Source organism: Medicago sativa, chromosome 5, assembly GCF_051527215.1.
Source record: "Medicago sativa cultivar Bolivia chromosome 5, Bolivia_mono, whole genome shotgun sequence".
In the NCBI taxonomy this organism is placed as follows: domain Eukaryota; kingdom Viridiplantae; phylum Streptophyta; class Magnoliopsida; order Fabales; family Fabaceae; genus Medicago; species Medicago sativa.
This window is the reverse complement of record NC_140753.1, coordinates 20,522,709-20,540,411: the sequence shown is the minus strand read 5'-3', so window position 1 is coordinate 20,540,411 and position 17,703 is coordinate 20,522,709. Positions and strand designations below refer to the sequence as shown.

The window sequence follows — 17,703 nt, the reverse complement described above, 5'->3', positions numbered from 1 at the left end:
AGTTTCAATGATATTTGTCACTTTGTCTACGAACAAACAGTTTAATTCCGTTGCATAAGAAGAATTAAAGTCTCTAATTAATCATATGCTATGAGTATTAAGTAGTTTAGGGGTGTAAAGGTTAAGTTTGAATCAGTGTTTAGTTTGAAAAATGTTCAAACAGACCAAATTTACATAAGCTTGGTTAGGTACAATTTTCAACATTATTCATAAGTGGAACCGAATTAAAATAAATCAATGATATACAATTTGACTTGTTTAATAGCGAAAATAATTACTTTTTAAATACTAAAAGTAAAATACTGGAATGTTTAAATTCAATTACAAAATAAACCCGTCATTTGTTATATTTAATTATTTCTTTCTCATCGTGCAAATAAACGGGGAGAAGATTTGATTATTCTTATATATTTCTATCTTTTGGGTTTGAGCTAAGTCATTGTGAGCTTACTAAATTTAGTAAACTTATCAATTTGATTCATCGATTTATTGGATTTCAAAATTGAAAACGAAGAATTTTTTTTATCCATCTCGATTCAATTTTCTATCCGAATTAGAAAATTAAGATCGGATAATTTTCGTTTTGGTTGGGTTTTTCGAATTCATCGATCTCATCCAAACCATTTACACCTCTAATGTAGTCTAAGTCATTTGTGCCACTTCCGTCTTTGTCAAGTACGTCAATTTTTTTAAGGGTGCAAAGAGGAAAAATAAATTGCATGGACTAAAACTGGTTTCTCTTTATTTATAAATACTTTTGATCAAAACTATATTAATAAATACTGAACATATTCCCCTAAAAAAAAATTCTAAACATATATACAGTTCTTGCGAATTATAAAGGTGTACCATCACATTTATCTTATTTCTTGACTAATTAAGCATATATTTCATTAAATTTTAACGAAGTTGTCATAAAATTCTATTCTAAGCTTCCTGAACAAATATCAACAATCTTACATGGTAAAAGATAAAACTGCAATTCCAAATGTTCTAAAACAAATAGCCTCTAGTTACTAACAAATCAAACTTATTTACATTCACATTATTGTGCGTTTTCATCCAGCATCTAATTCCAGTATACTATAGTCTCTTTCTACTAGCAGCACCATGTCTTCCCTTCTATAACCTTTATTAGTTTTGCAAATGATACTTGAAAAATACTCCTCAAAGGGACAGCCAAAACAATAATCATTGATTAGGCTAATTGTTCATTAAAAAATTCACATTCAATTGATCAAACGAAGGGACAAAAAGTTTTAGTTGCATTTTTGTTTAATATAGATATTGTAGCAAGAGGTATTCAATTACAACAATTGACCTATAGTGAAAGTATGTGTCCTGCATCTGTTTGAATGCAAGTTTGGTGTCATGCACAAAGTAAAGAATCAAAATTAGTAGGCTATCATAGATTAGTAAATTCTTATTTTAAATTCATATGATTTTGATCAAATCAAAATCAGGATCATCTTCATCAGGATCAAAATCTATCTCCTCGCACAATTTCTCAGGCATCATTGGACTCATAGGAGATTGGTAATCAATAGATTGTAAAAAGTTGAAATAAGCATACTTAATGTTAAATTGCATAGCATAAAACTTGTGTCAAATTTTCTTATTAACATTGGATATGGACCAGAAAAGAGGAGGATTGATCCTTACAATAAGCATGGCATGACAGAAAGATCGCATGTATCATAAGCATGACATGACATATTGGAAAGCCAAGTTGCTTAATCATGAATATTATGGTATCACACTATGGTATGAATTTGCAATAGCATAAAAACCGGGGGAATATGCCGAGCAATGCTGCATCATTTTCTTCTTACATGTAAATAAAATATTGAGAATATCATTCAACAGAAGAAAGATTAAGAAAAACAGATACATGATGCAAAGGAAAAGAAGGGAATCGTACAAGTAAAGAATCTCCCCAGCCTTAACAGTACACTCAAACGGTGAAGGGCCATTGAAGTATAAAGGAAACCTTGAAATCTCATCCTCCAAGTTCTCCAGAGAAGGAAAAGGGTCCACACTACACCAAGGCACATACCTAGTCGGCTTCTCAAGTTCCAAATCAAACTCTCTAGTATCCTACAAAAAAAAATAAATATCCACAACACCCCAAATGGATTCAATTCCAAAAGCTAAAACCTTTGGCAGTGACCTTGTTTGCATAAAGAACTTAATTCAACACTTATAGCATAGACGCTTATCATATAAGTACTTATGTGTAACAAAACGTCAAGTAAAATCAAACTGTCTGTATTTAAGATCTATGTTCTTTTCATAAGTTATCCTAAAATTGGAGTGTTGGCGGAGATTCTAACCGTTCTATGGTTCTGTTGCTTCCTAAACTTAATTCTCGTACTTCTCTCCATAGTTCTTCTATCTTCTCATTCATTCCGAGAATATGTAATTTGATGCTGATGAGTTGTTATTTCCGCCAAATTGGTACCGGTAAAGTACAATAAACGTTAATAAAATATTCAATCTCAGAATATTATTTTTGTTAAGGCAAACTTTTAAAATATGTTAAAAGATGTCATTTTCACTTGAAACTTTTTTTTTTTTAACCTAAGAACACTTGAATTTGATTTTATGTTTAACCTAAAAGAGAGAGAGAGGGTAAAGAATAAACACTTTGAATTATGAATATGGTTTGCTATGATTGATGATTATGATTTGATACAAAAATACTAAACAATAAATCCTTATTTATACTATACTAATGCAATTTTCGAGTTCCTAATCAAATAAGGAAAAAAATCATTGAGGGAATATGAAACGACCAATTACTGAAACTCTCATGTTCTAGCATACTCTCATGTTCTCTAGTATATACTGTAGTAGACTGGAATGTTAGGAATGAATCATCCGAAGTTAGTAGAAATCTAGTTGATATAGACCAAGAAAGTTTCAACTGAAACAAAATCCTAATCAAATTAAACTCCTGTACTGACGTAATACACACAATACGTCTACATTAAGTTTCAAGAAAACAAAGATAGCGTCTGGTTACCAAGAGGGCTTAACCTTGTTAGACTAAGTCACCATTCTTGGTGCTGGAATAATATTTATACATTGTGACTTCTGTCCCTATCACCGTTTCATGTAGCTACGGTCTAAATCGTTCTTATAATTCTCAATGTACCAAATCTCTTATAACTTCTGTCCCTCTAGTACAAATTTTTCTAAAAATAGCCGTGGCTGATTTTCTTTGAGCCGGACCGTGCTAGGTCATTCTGGTTAACACGATTTCTACTAGTCTAACCAAATTCTAATAGGTTTGAAAACAAACAGTCCAACACAATGACCGGACCGGTCATGGTTCCGGTCCGGTTCCTGGTCTTAGCAGCTGGTTTGGTTTTTAAAACTATGGTTGATACTCCTCTAAAGAATTACATAATGCATGCTTACTTTAGTATGTACAGTGAAATTACTTGTATACTGTTTGATTTAGCTTCTGTCAGTTCTGTGGCCCCATCCCTCCCTCGCCCAAATCGAAATACATTTTCATTTTCTCCAGTTTTGTTTCTAACAATGTATGTATCTTTGTTGTAGGATGACCAGAACAGAATAATTGAGAAATTAACATGTCAACTTGACCGAGCTAAAGGAAGTGTGAATTTTATAGGTCAAACTTGCTGACAATTTTAAAAGACGTTGAAGAGCATAAGCTAGAGTTATCAGCAAGTCCAGAATATCAAGTTAGGGATGAAAGATTGATATAACTTTGCCATTGATGTATCTGATGCATGCATTACCATTTCTCTCCTGTGAAGGTTAACCCGGCCATATGCTTACCCCAGTTGGTTTTACTCATTCTACTTCTGACAGTTTGGTACAGATGAGAACATTTAGGGTTTGTTTGGATGGAGGGTTTAGGAGGGGAAGGGAGGGGAGGATTTATGTTTCATTTTTAAATTACGGACACTATGACATGTTTTTTAAAGAGTTAACATATTAACATGATAAACAATCATATAATACTTTAATCACACTTAATTTATTTTAGAAAAACATATTATATAGTCAGTAATTTAAAAAAGAAAAACAAACCCTCCCCTCCCTTCCCCTCCTAAACCCTCAATCCAAACACACCCTTAGCTTTAGCTAGCAGAGACATTTTGTAACATCACATTTACCCTTTGTAGAAACAGCTTCTTATAGTGTAACTACAGCCATCCTTTTATTGTAGAAAACTTTTCCTTCAATGACGCATGGCGTAATTTCATGTCTTCGGTTCCTGATCTACTCTGAAGCAAGTGGCTGGTTTGTAGTGAGCATGTAACACCTTTTGGTTTGGGCTTGCACAAACTCTAAAGTATGATCACACATGTTGACTTGCCATTACAATTCTCAGAGGAAAACAAAAAACCATGTAGTTAAAAGTGTATTCCATTTCCTAGTGAGAATTGATTTACTTTATATGCCTTTGTTTTATTTCTGTATAATATCTTTAGGCTAATGTATTAGACTTTGAAATGATTGCATAACTTCATACACCAATGCTGACTTGATTTATGGATGATAATGATCTGTTATTGGAAATCAGTAACGTTCCGGAGATAGTAGTTTTTGCAATGCCATGTTATTCTTAGCACTAGTCATTTTGTATGTTAACAATGGCCAGGACAAAAGAGGGTATTCTGCATGCTGTTGAAATTTGTGGCTTCTACCTTGATATTTTATCTCTCAACTTTTGTATCGCCTGCGTTCCAACCACCAAGGGGAGAGAGAAGCCTATGTATCTTGGTCTCTTTCGTTTGGAAGAAAAGCTTCATTGAATGTTTAATGTTCCAGTTTTGAGATATTGCAGAAAACTAAAATGATTTTAAACGCATGAAATCGAAGAGAAAAAGATTAAACATGTCAAATAAATGTGTTGAGGAGCGAAGAGGGGAAATATGTGAGAACCGGTGGGTGTCTGATAAAGTCCCACATCGACCAATTCATAAACTAAAATATGCAGCTCACGTATAAAAAAAAAGGACGGAGCCGTGTGATGATCACATAGTGAATTATTCTTTCGCCTTTTACTAAAGAATACCGTGTGAGCGTTGCTAACAGTGGCATATGCTAGTTTTTGGGAGAGTCCTCTTCACAGAGGGCTCTGCAATTTTAGTTCAATATTTTCCTATTCTAATCTTGCTCTTTCTAAGCAGGTTTTTTATTTTTATATTTATGTTTATAGTTTAACCATCATGAACGTGATAAATTTCAACTCTTTCATTTTAATTTAAGCCACCAAACACACTCATTTCTATTTGTTGAAATTCAAATAAATCCTACTAAAATGCGTAGATACCAAATAAAGTTGGTAGAACTCTGTGAAGTTTAACCAATATATAATAGACTGTGTTAGGAAGTGTGATATTAACATTTATTCATTTCATTAGTTGTATCATTTTCCTCTCATTGAATTGATCAAATCATTCAAATTAGTTGGCATATTAACATTGAAAGATGTTTTCTACCTTAATTAGTCAAAGAAGCAAGTTCTTAAAATTAAAGCAGACGAAGTTGCCTCCTCAATTACTGGCCATGCACCACTGCTAGTTTGATTGCTTGTTCATTTGGTATTTGAAACAGAAGACCTTGCTACTCTGATTGAACGAGTGATTTAAGACTTTTATTGTTCATGGCATGAACATTTCAGATGCAAATCTTTTCTTCTGCTTCTTATCCGAAACAAGGATTTTTCATGGCATGAACTCTTCAGATTCAAAGAAGTGTCTTTAGTTTTGGTAACTGCAATGAAATAAACCATGTTACCAAACATATAACACTCCTTAAAATTCCATTCATTCCTGATAAACTATATCGAAAAGCTTTCCAAGTACTCTTGATTTCTGCTATGCATTTAGTTGAAGAAGCTTATTATCCATCTCCTCACATGCCACAGATTGAAGCTGAATAAGAAGTTCATAACTTAGGTGTAAGAAAAAAATGAGTGGTACCAAAGTAGTAGAAAGAGGAGTTATGCATTTAACAAGTTCAGATATCAGATTGGCTAACTTGAATAATAGATACGATCCAATTCCATTAATAGCTCAACAATCACCCTCAAATTTTGCATTGTTAGAAGAACCATCCAGCAAACTGTTAAGGGCATCCAAGAACCTGTAGATAAATGAGACACTTACTCTTGAATAGATATTTACGCATATCTTCTAATTTTCTATAGAACGCGACATTTCCAAGGCATACTTAGCATACTGATCAGTAGAGATTTTATCGTTTGAAGCCCACCATTTCCTTTCGGCTGATGATTCTTTGCTGAATGTATCCTACTCATACAATGTCTGTCAGATTAGGAAGGGAAATTTTTATACAGTGAATATGTAATGTTAACTTGCAATGCATTGTACTGTTACTGTTGTTAACTCATCGCTACTCAAAGGCAACTTTAACCAAAAAAAACACGCCAATACAAAAACCGAGAGGCTTTAGCGCAATACTCAGTTTTTTCCAATTCAACATCAGCACGATTGATACACACATTTACATATCTACTTGAGAAAATGACACTTCATGGCCAAACCTTTAACAACTTCTAGGATACAATGTTGTCAAGAAAAATTTATATTAGAAATTCAGAAACACAATCCAATAGAATAAGACACCATTCTCTAATCCAATTCAGGTATCAACAATGTGTGCATAATCATGGCATTAGGATTGTTTAAAAAGACACATGGATCCCGATGTAAACACGTTGCAGTTCTGCATTGGTCATTGCTGCCTCATTTTCCAGCTTGCTCACGCAGCTACAATACCGGATTGTCTCCGTGTTTTCATGAAGGATTGTAAGATTGGATTCCCGGGGTTCAAAAACCTAAATTATTCGCAAAGATCTGAAGTCGTCGAAGCACGCGTTGGAGATGTTCATAAATCCTGTTGTTCTCACACCGTGGGAGGAACGGTTGTTGAATTACTCGGTGGATGACACGGTTAAAAAATGTCTTGGATTCAGGGTGCAGCTGAAAGAAGACGTTATGATAAGCGATTGGAGCGTAGAAGGTCTCAGTGATGAACAAGTTGTTTATGCTTCCGTTAAAACTCATTGTGCTTTTCGCATAGGAAGGGAATTTAAGGTTTGGCATTGGGGTTGATTGAATGTAATTAGGGCTATTTTACTAAAATGTATTTTAATAGAGTCGTTTATGAGCAAATGAAGTTGTTAATCATAATAATCATATATATAATATTGGTAATTAAGGTCAAATCCTGAAATTGCTGTTACAAACAGGGATTTGTACATCTCAGCTCACTAAAACCAAACTGAAGCTAGATCATTCATTCACTCGACATCAACATGATGAACAATGAGATCATCTTCTTCATCTTCATCTTCTTCCTTGTTCTTGAGCTTTGTAGGCACGGCAGCCTTGAAAGAGCGGTAGAAGGAAGAGAGGATGCGTGAAAATGCCATTGAAACTTGACAGTGTGAGATTTTTTTGGGATTTTTTATCGCTTGATTTTAGGGTTTGTAGTGAGACTGAGTGAGTGAAATGAAGGTTCTAGAAGTATTCTAACTTGTCTACCAAGACAAGACACTTTTGCTTACTGACCACGTGTCATGTTTTCATTTGACTCACTTCATTGCACGTTTAATTCTTTTAATTTTAAGTTACTTTTGATTTGGATTAGTAGTTAATGAATTTTAACAATCTTAAGACACCGCAGTTATTGAATAAAGTCTATCCTTAGTTTTAATTTCTATAATTCAATTGAATATTCACTTTACTTAGATTCCTTAATTTATTATTTATTAGTTAAGGTTTCCATTATATAAATTAGCCTCAAATCCCGGTTGAGCAACAAAGATATGGCATATCCATGATTTTCTCGAGTATGTGAAAAAGTCAAAATTCCAAGTTATGGGAAGGCACATACACACCTTTAGAAACTATTATGCTGTGGGCTAAACATTCTCTCCAAGAATGGATGGATGTATATGCAAAAAGAAAGGCAACCGAGTCAAGGTACACATCAAAAAAAATTGTGGGAAAAACCTTCGCCTCACATGGTGAAATGTAACGTGGATTGTGCACTCTTTAACAACAACACTATTACGGGTCTTGGCATATGCTTTAGAGATTCCTCTGGGGCTTTGTTGTCAGGCTTCTCGAAATATTCCTATTTCTGTTCTACTCCTCCAGAAGCTGAAGCGCTAGGCTTATTTGGGGCTATAAACATTGCTATTAATTGTGACATGCCATTTGTTATCTTTGAGTCCGACTGTAGGTTACTTGTTGATGCTATTAACTCCAACTCTGCTCCAAACAATGAGTTCAAAGTTATTATTTCTAGATGTAAGGATATATTGTCATCTCGCAATAATTTTATTGCGAGCTATGTCAAGAGGCAAGTAAATAGGGTAATTCATAACATAGCTAGAACTTCCTTACCTCGCCCTAGTCCTCATATTTTTCATGATGTACCATCTACATTGTACCCGTTATTCTTTAATGAAATGAATTAGTTCTGTTTTTGCTAAAAAAATAAATAATTAGCCTTAAATCATTTTTCTCGATTCATATAGTTTGTAATCACATTTTATTATTAATGGAAGGTATATTCACCTAAATTTCATTTTCCTCTCTCAATTCAATAGTTAGAAACCCGTTGATATTTTTTTATGAAACACCAACGATTTTTGATAACTTGTTTTACAAAAATGTAGTGACGAGAAATAAGACGGTTTTGATTACGGATGCTCATTTGATTAATGATACTAGAAGTCTAGAACGATCTCTATTTCAAAAGATGATGAATGAGAATGGTTTGTGGCAAAAGAAATTTGTTGTAAATTCATAACTAAAAATACACAAATTATTTTTTCCTCTTCATTAGTTTTTAGACTGTTCATTCAAAATTCATCCATACAACATATGTCGTTTGGTTCCTTACATTTATCATCTATTGAAAGGTATGAAACTCTCTATTCTACATATTTTGATGGTTCAACTTTTTCTCAACACATAATATAGAATGCAAACCATAAGATCCTTAAACAAGACCGGTATTTTCAAAGAATTATCAACAAAAGGTAGCCATGCTTTGTAAATCTCTTCTGTTTGCGTCTTCACTCTTCATTTAGTGTAAATGTGTAAATCTCTTCCTCTTTGCTTTCTATTTTTAATTTTTCGTTTTAGCATTTTTATTTTTTTTGATGGGGGCGAAATGTGTATCGAGTGATTTGATATGTAGAGGTGCCACTTTCTAGCATAATTGTTAATGTTGATAATTTTTTTTTTTTTTTTGAAGAAAATGTTGATAATTTTGTTGTTACTGCTTCTATTTTGTTCATTTCACAACGATCATAGCTTGATATATTTATGCCAACAAATTATTAGAATATATTTAAGCTGAAATTTTTATTCTTTAAAATTGACATAGCATCTATGAAGTAAAAAATTATACTTACTGAATTTATTCACACTTTCAAATTATTAGAAAATATTCACATCATAAATAATTTAATGAATAAACCTTAAAAGTAGATTTTTATTTATAATAGTGACCGGAAGGTGTATATTCTTAACATGTTGAATCAATAAATAGGCTTAAAAAATATTAAAAACAATATAAATTAAATGTATACACTAAAGATAAAATATATTTTTAATTAATTGGTTACTATCCTTGGTTTTTCTATTTAAATTGACCTTTTAAACCTTTGGTTATCTACTTAATTCCTCTAATTATTAATTAGTTTCACCACTTCAATTTCTTAACCCCAAATGAAAAATGTCCATATAAGTTTTTCCTATGGATGCAACTCAAACACAAAAGAGTCAAAATAAGCAATAAATAAAGTTGAAGCTCATGCTTTTGATTAAGCATATATATCCACTAAATCAAAGATATATGTCATTTTACCACTGAATCAAGTCATTGGAGATGATATAAGAGTATCTAAAGTACTCGAGCAATTTTCAAATTAATTAAATATAAATATTAATTTTGGGACACTACATCAAGCATGAAAAAAAAAATATAAAATGAAATTGTGACCAGAAAAATATTACAATTAAATCTGACGACTTATTTTGAATTAAGTCCCACGATTGTTGGAAATCCTTTTGTTACGGTATTCAGTAATGAAAAGAAAAACTGTGTGCGCTAGACACTGATCTTTATAGATTACAATACTCAGACTCACAACTTCTTGATGATTTTATTCAAATAACAAGAGTAAATTACACTCTCCTAAAAGATGTTTGAATTACATCATCCTCTTATGTTAGAATATACACTCCTCTCCCCTCCCCTAATAGAAGCTTCAATTACATTCCTCTCCCCTCTTATGTTAAAATCTACACTTTAATCTCTCAATATTTTTTAATTTCCAATAATCTAACTAAAAAAATAATAATCTAACACACTTCGGAAAAAAAAAAATGGTATTGCAGGTCTATTTTAATATAATAAAAATTGAATACATATTTTTTGCTATTTTTTATTCACAGTTTCGTTAACATGTAGTTTAAACCCTATAGAGAATGCTAACAACACTCACTTTTCAACAAAGTGAGTGCTCAAAAGAGCTAGCATTACTTTTAGATATATCCTCTGTATAGAGAGAGTGATTTATATTTTTGTTTTGCTTAGTGTAAGATTTATAGACATTAGTTTTATCATTGTATACTAGAGGAGAAAAAAAATATACTAGAGGACATGATTTATATCTGTGTATAACAGTTCGTACCCGATTAAACAATATGAAATTCTGTAGCTATCGAAGTAGCAAACAATGGAGATACAATTTTTATAAAATGCATCAAACTACTCATAAGTTTTTCTATCCAACAATCTACGGCGCAAAGTGACAGCACAAACTCAAGTACCAAAAACAATATGGAATATCCAAACAGCTTTATCATAAACGCCTAATTTTAAGGTTTGAACTATTGTGCTGGACAGTTCATCACAGATTGATCAAAAACAATTCAAATGAAGTTCATAACAACAAAATAACATTTTAAAGCAGACAGTAATCCCAAGAGCCAACAATATTCACATGTTCATCTCTCGTTCAGAGTGTTCCACATTAAGACGGATAAGATCATCTCCCAATACTTAACAAGGTTCCATTTTGATCGCACGAGATGGTTGGGAGGGCATCTGCAAGAAACCGTTTAAACAATTAGGAGGTATAGGCATAACCATGTAGCAGATAAACCATTCACTGGAGTCCCATGCAAAAAAGTTAAAGCCTTTGAGAAAAGTACCTTGCTTTGAAGGCCAACTATTGTAGCTCTCAAGAGAGCATCATCTCGCACAATCAACCTCAACTTCTTCGCAAAATCATCACGAGTCATCCTTTTTGCCTGGTAATTACCAGAAAACAATGACAATTTATATTAGCGAGTCATCCTTTTTGCCTGGTAATTACCAGAAAACAATGACAACTTATATTAGAGATATCAATTAAGACAGAGACGGACATCCAGCAAAGCTAGTTTTACACTACATACCCTGAATTGCAGATAATGCATATTGATAACTTCCATATCCTTCGCAGAAACCTTGTTTCTGAGAGCATCAATAAGCACAGGAAAAGGCATTGAAGGGGATGTTGGACCTCTACGCGAACCAGATGCTATTCCCTGAGGTATCCCAGAATTCAAAAATTGATTCGACATTTTTTTTAATTGACAACAAGTCTTAACAATATAAGATTTCAAATCAAAAGCAAATTCAAAATCTAAAAGAACATAAAGTGTTCTGCATTTAGCATTAACACGCTAACACACACACATTCGACCGTGAACTGATACTTTTTTATCCGACTGAAACCTAGATTGCTTAGATAGTAAAAACTATAAAGTGAACCTTCAAAACCATGATGAGTCAGAAATCTATATGAAAGCCTTCTCAGAATTTTATTAAAATAAACTTGTATTAATCATAAATTTTTATATTTATGCAGTACGTATAATATTATTTCAGACAAGACTAGCTAGAGTATATCATGTGATACATAGCTATCACATCATTATCACCACCATTCCTTTTATCAATGCAGTCACTTGGAATTTAAATCAATCTCCTGTCCCATCTAAATAATTTTTTTCCTCCAAAACCCTAATTATGCCTGCATATCTAGAACTTATCTGAGCTCAAAAACTAACTTCTGCGTCAACTTTTCTTAGCATTGTAGTAAGCAACATGCTTTCACCTTTTATTAAATTATCAATTCCTCTATATTCTGGAATTTATCCTTCTGAAGACTTGCTACTTATATAAAAGATGAAACACATTGGCTATCTTAATATCAAGGATAATAATAAATTTTAACAAAGTAAAAACTTAATATATATGAAAAAAGGAAAGTGGCAGTTAAATATAATAAATGCATTGCTTTTTACAAAGGAAATTTGGCATCGGAGGTTATGCTCAAAATACTGAAGAACTTACAGTGTCTACTGTAGAAGATTCTGAACGTGACAAGATTTTAGGACTTCGGCTAGCTGAGTTAACCCCAAAAATATTATTCTTAGTCTTACTTCCTAAAAGAAGGCCTGTAAAAATGCATTATATATCAGTGATCAAGAAAGAAACAAGTTTCCAAAAGGAAGGGCACTCGTACAGCTTGGCAGGGGAAACAGATGACTACGTCATTGACCAGACATGAAGTGATCTGTCAAATATGAAGGAGCTCAAGTGCCCAACCAGAAGGAGAAATCAACATGCTAGGGATGAAACCCTCCATCCAAATGGAATGAACCGAATCATATATCAACAAGTTAGCCTCTGATTAACTCATCAAGTACCAATATTATAAACGAAAATGGAAAGGATCTTATTTTTTGTTAGGAAAACGTAAAAAAATAGAAGACATAAAAGAAATAAAGGAACAATATTTCACCTTCAGCAGCAGAAGAGACCTTGAAACTAACAACATATTCTGGACAGATGTGGGTGTTCGTATTCATATTCCATACTATATAGTATCTTGGATTGTGGATGTCATCCACCCCACTATCATAGTCACCACTACTGGGACGAAACTGTCTAGTGCCAGGACGGAGAAGCTCCATATTCCCCATTATTACACGGCAAAAGACAAAGTGTCGAACCCCATTTTCGTCAATATCACAATGACTAGCACTGTAAATAAGCCAAACTTGAATCCCTTTCTTTCCATTACAACAGAATAATAAAAAAAAGTACATAACTGATAAAATGATGAAGTACTAAAGTAGAATGTAAAAAAGACATTGATGTATAAATATGGGGAAAAAGGTTCTTTTTTTTTAAGAGAATATATTGACAATTGACAGTAATATAGAACATTCATAATGCATTAAAAATATCAAATTTTTAGTATTATAGAACATTTTCAAGGAAAAAATATATTGACAATTGACAATAATAGAAGTGGTAAAAAACAAAAAAACACCATGCAGAGATATATTAGTAGAACTCCATCCTTAAATAAATACTTGTGTAAAAACCAAAGGAAAAAACTATTGAATTTCTATTCATATTTGCTTCAACAATATTACTAGCACTGAAAAGATTTTATTGTTTAAATTTGATGATTAGAAATTAAACCTGGCAAAAGGAAAGGTAGCAGCTGCAAGATGAACACCAAAGCCATGTGTGCATTTAGATGTAGATATTCCACAATGACCAAGCCCACACTTCATCATAGTAGATAGTTCTCCTTTAGAAGAAGCAAGCCAAGCATATCGAACATTAGCATCCCCACGACAATTTTTCGTAATTTCAGCTTGCTTCTCAAACAGCTCCAATCGTGATTGCATCACTGTACTTGAGAAGGGGTAAATCTCAACTATGTCAGCACTACCAAAACTACTAGTTCCCTTAAGAAACATCTTCTGTACAGTATCCAAATCCAACCTTCCATATACAACTGCACTACCAACTATATTTTTATTTTGCTCAACGGCTTCACCAACATTTCCATTTCCCATGTTATTGCTACTATCTTCAATTTCTAAATCATTTTGTTTAGCATCAATTTGAGTATGCTTAACTATAACATTGGACTCCCCTGTGCACTCCCCCAACTTGGAAGCATCGACTCCATTTATTTCAATTTCTAAATGTAATTTAATATCATTAGGATCTTGGAACAATGATTCCTGACTTTCTCCACTATCCTGATTGCAGGGATCATAAGGCTCTTCATCAGAATCAGCATAAATTTCAGGGAAAAAGCAGCACCCTGTCTCGTCAATCCAAGCAATAGGGCGCTGCAAACCAGATTTCAAATTCATCTGATACATGTGCAAAAAATTCAGCACAAGATGATGGCCATGTAACTCTACCTCCACAGTTGCTTTCTTCGCATTAAAATCTTTCCTAACCAAGTCAACAACATTCTGAGGAAAGTCCTTCCATTCACCATTTTGATAGACCATCAAACGTTCTGGGCGTCCACTCTTCTTATAATTCATATAATATCTAACCAATGACCGTCCAATATGAGTCTCTGATTTCGTCGGTTTGCTCTTGTAACTGTTCAATTTCATCTGTTTGACAACTTCGTTTCTTGGAGATACAAGTGATGCCCAGCGAGGTAACACTGGTCGCAGATCTCCGTTTGGACATGTAGCATGTGGAGAAGCATGTTTCCGCTTCAGATTAAGCACAACCCTATCCGATGCCTTTCCGTTGTTTGCCTCCATGTTTATCTACTAGATCAATATCTATAAACAAGTTCAAATATAAAAGCTCAGGTGCAGCAACCAAACAGAATTCTGGTCCTTGGGAAGTTTCAAACAAACTGTGCTGGTGAGGGTGAGGAGCATGACATCAAGAATATTTGGAACTCCCTGGATAATTAAAAAAATTGGGAATATGGAACTAATGAATAGGATCACATACACATGATTTGTAAAGTTGACATGATGAATAATAAATTAATCAATAGAAGTATTACATGTGTGACAAAACAATCAGTCTAAAGCACTTCAGCTTCCAGGTGAAATTCTAAAAAACACCATCTCCAAGAAGATAAGAGATTTAATTATGTCCAAGAATACTTAGTCCATAGATTAATAGTATAGCATCGAATACTTTAATTAGTCGTCTGGTCGATATTTCTTTATTCTTATTAATCAGTAGGAGTATATTGTAAGGAGAAAGACACATGCTTTCTTAAGTTTCAGGCACCATGTCGGCTGCTATAAAAGGTGAAACATAGCAGCTTAACGATGTAGTTCAATAAGAACCTAGAGCAATTTATTCAGGGTTACTAACACACTCAGCCACCCCATTTAACCTTTGGGCTTTGTTTGGGAGTTGGTGGAGAAATGGAGGGAAGGGATTTGAGGAGAAAGGGATGAGCAAGGGGAAGGGAGGATAATCTCCCACCTTGCATAGTGATCTCACAAAATACACGTTGGAAGGATTTAAAAACACATTCAAAACATTTCTCTCTCTTTACGAACAAAGAAAATACTAGTTACAAGACTTCCCCTCCCCTCCAAAAACACCCCCAAAAGGTTGATGGACACTCTTTTTCCCTACCTGTCCCTCCTAACTTCCAAACAAAGCCTTTAAAGTTTATAGACCTTATGATAAGGTCACAAGCTACTATTCAAACGGTGAAAACAGATCCGACAATGCAAAAACAAAATATTTTAGAAGATGCTCTGTGTTGACCCTTCTAGAAATTAAACATCTGATGGACATAGAACTATCTACTATCCAATTACAGGGACAATTCGATTTTGCCAAAAATGTAAATACAGCAGTATTTTTCAACACAAGAATTAGTATCTCACTTCTCAAAAGTCCAAAAATGAATAAGCAAAATAATATCCTAACAATCTTGTAGACAGATTATTACATGTTTGTTTGAAGTTATATTAATGATCAAACACCAAAAATTCCAATATAAATTTAAAACTTGTTGCTATGTAATTCCGTGGTCAACATTTACTTACATTTTAAAAAAGCTTATAACATGCTTATTTTAAAACATTTGACAAAATCAAATAGTTAAATGTACACAATGAACATAAAATAAGATCAAAGAGAGCGCAAAAAGGAAACTAACGAAAATAACAAATTATAGTTGTCCAATAAGATAGATCTTAACATATTCTTTTATCAAAAAATAAATAAATAAATAAACTATCTTAGCATATTGACTATAACACAAGTTAGAATAAAAAAATAAATATCACTTTATCATTTTCATTAAAAAAAAAAGTGACTTTTATGAAAGTCAACAAACGGAAAATAGCTTCAGATTTTAAAACAAAATCATTCTTTTAAAGCTTAAACAAATCCATCCTTAGTTTAACCAATAGCCATATAAGACAGTCTTGAGGATGATCAAGTCTAAAACCAAAAACATCATAGAAGTATCCACAATCCATAAAAAGGGCAGTATAGCATACAAATCAGAAAACTAGTATCACTGTATCAGTACTCAAATCCAAAGAGTAAAACATAACAACCAAACTAAAAACAACAAGAGATTCATATATCAACCGAAATTAAGAACTCCCACAATTAACTAAAAGCATATCAACCAAAATTATGCATACCAAGCACTGCAGTTACCCTCCATATTGTACATTCTTTTCTCCAAAACACCTATAATCCTGATCACAAAATCAAAAAGATAAAATACAAATCAGACAAAGCTTAGCTTTTTACAAAATTAAAAAAACAAAAAACATGCAAAGATTCATTTTTCAGGTTAATTAAATTATAATATAGATTAGGGAGTACTATCTATCAACAACCAATCCCTAATCTACCACCGAATCAACAGATCAATAGAGGAAAAAAAAAACTCTATAATTCACTTCCAGCAACAAAATTAAGCTTAAAAAAATCACGAAAAACGATAAAATTGATACAGAAACTCATAACAATCGAAATCAACGCCGATCTAGAAAATTCCAAGCTCAAACCGATAAAGTCAACAACATACACAAAAAATTCATAAATTTCAGAAATTTCAAAAATCAACATATCATAATCATAATAACGAACAATTAATCAATTATCCAAATCAAAACTGAAAATCATGAAGATAAATTCAATTCAATTACCTCTTGGTCTCAAATTTTGACCATGGGAATTTTATTCATGGATTTAGATATTGGAGAAGTTAGGTTTATGAAAAGGAACGATGAACCCTAACCCTAGATGGAAGCGAGGCGGTGGAGAAAAGGTATGAAAAACGACGCGCCTGAGTGAGAGATTGGGTCTGGCAGGGTTTTTAAGGGTGGCGGTTTGGAAGTATACCGTGCGTGTTCGTTCACACTGTTTTCCTCTTTTCCAAGTAACCTATTGATGAAGATTCTCAGATTGGTTTCGTTATCTCACGCGCCAAGTGGGTGGGTTGACTCACGGCGTTTTCTTATTGGATGGTGCTTGATATTTTTGGCGTTTTATCTTTTTAATTGTTTTTTTTTTTCTATTTTTTGAAATTATTCGTCCTCATCTTCTAGAAATGTCTCCATTTTTTTAATTAAGTATGTAATAATGGTTTTTTTTTAATTGACTTTGGTGAGTGCTGAGCGACTTTTTTTTATTTGTTTTTTGGGTTAAATATTGTTTCATTGTAATAAACATTTAAATATTTCACCACAAAAAAATATTTAAATATTTACTTTTAAGATGTGTTTGATATTGTAAAGATAAGTATCAATGAGATAAGATCAAGATAAAACAACAGCACAACTCAACCTG

At 32.9% G+C, this 17,703-nt stretch overlaps 1 protein-coding gene and 1 non-coding gene across 5 annotated transcripts; one reads left to right on the top strand and one right to left on the bottom strand.

The window, feature by feature from the left end:
* Positions 1-5,002: 5,002 nt before the first annotated feature.
* LOC146920903 (U5 spliceosomal RNA) lies at positions 5,003-5,120 on the top strand. The gene has a single exon (XR_015013116.1). It is a non-coding gene; the product is annotated as a U5 spliceosomal RNA (small nuclear RNA).
* A 5,639-nt stretch (positions 5,121-10,759) lies between these two features.
* LOC146920902 (inactive poly [ADP-ribose] polymerase RCD1-like) lies at positions 10,760-17,202 on the bottom strand. 4 transcript variants are annotated; one of them, XR_015011944.1, is made up of 8 exons: positions 17,061-17,202; positions 16,548-16,604; positions 13,576-14,822; positions 12,887-13,128; positions 12,436-12,539; positions 11,493-11,624; positions 11,247-11,399; positions 10,760-11,139 (listed from the first exon to the last, which is right to left on the bottom strand). XR_015011944.1 is itself a non-coding variant. In XM_085714340.1 (8 exons), the coding sequence occupies exons 3-8, from the start codon at positions 14,673-14,675 to the stop codon at positions 11,095-11,097; spliced, it is 1,722 nt and encodes a 573-aa protein (XP_085570466.1). In that variant the 5' UTR covers positions 14,676-14,822; positions 16,548-16,604; positions 17,061-17,202; the 3' UTR covers positions 10,760-11,094. The 4 variants fall into 4 exon arrangements, 2 of the variants coding, with proteins under 2 accessions (XP_085570466.1, XP_085570467.1); XR_015011945.1 differs by having other exon boundaries at positions 13,576-14,696; XM_085714340.1 differs by having other exon boundaries at positions 11,247-11,345.
* Between the last annotated feature and the right edge of the window lie 501 nt (positions 17,203-17,703).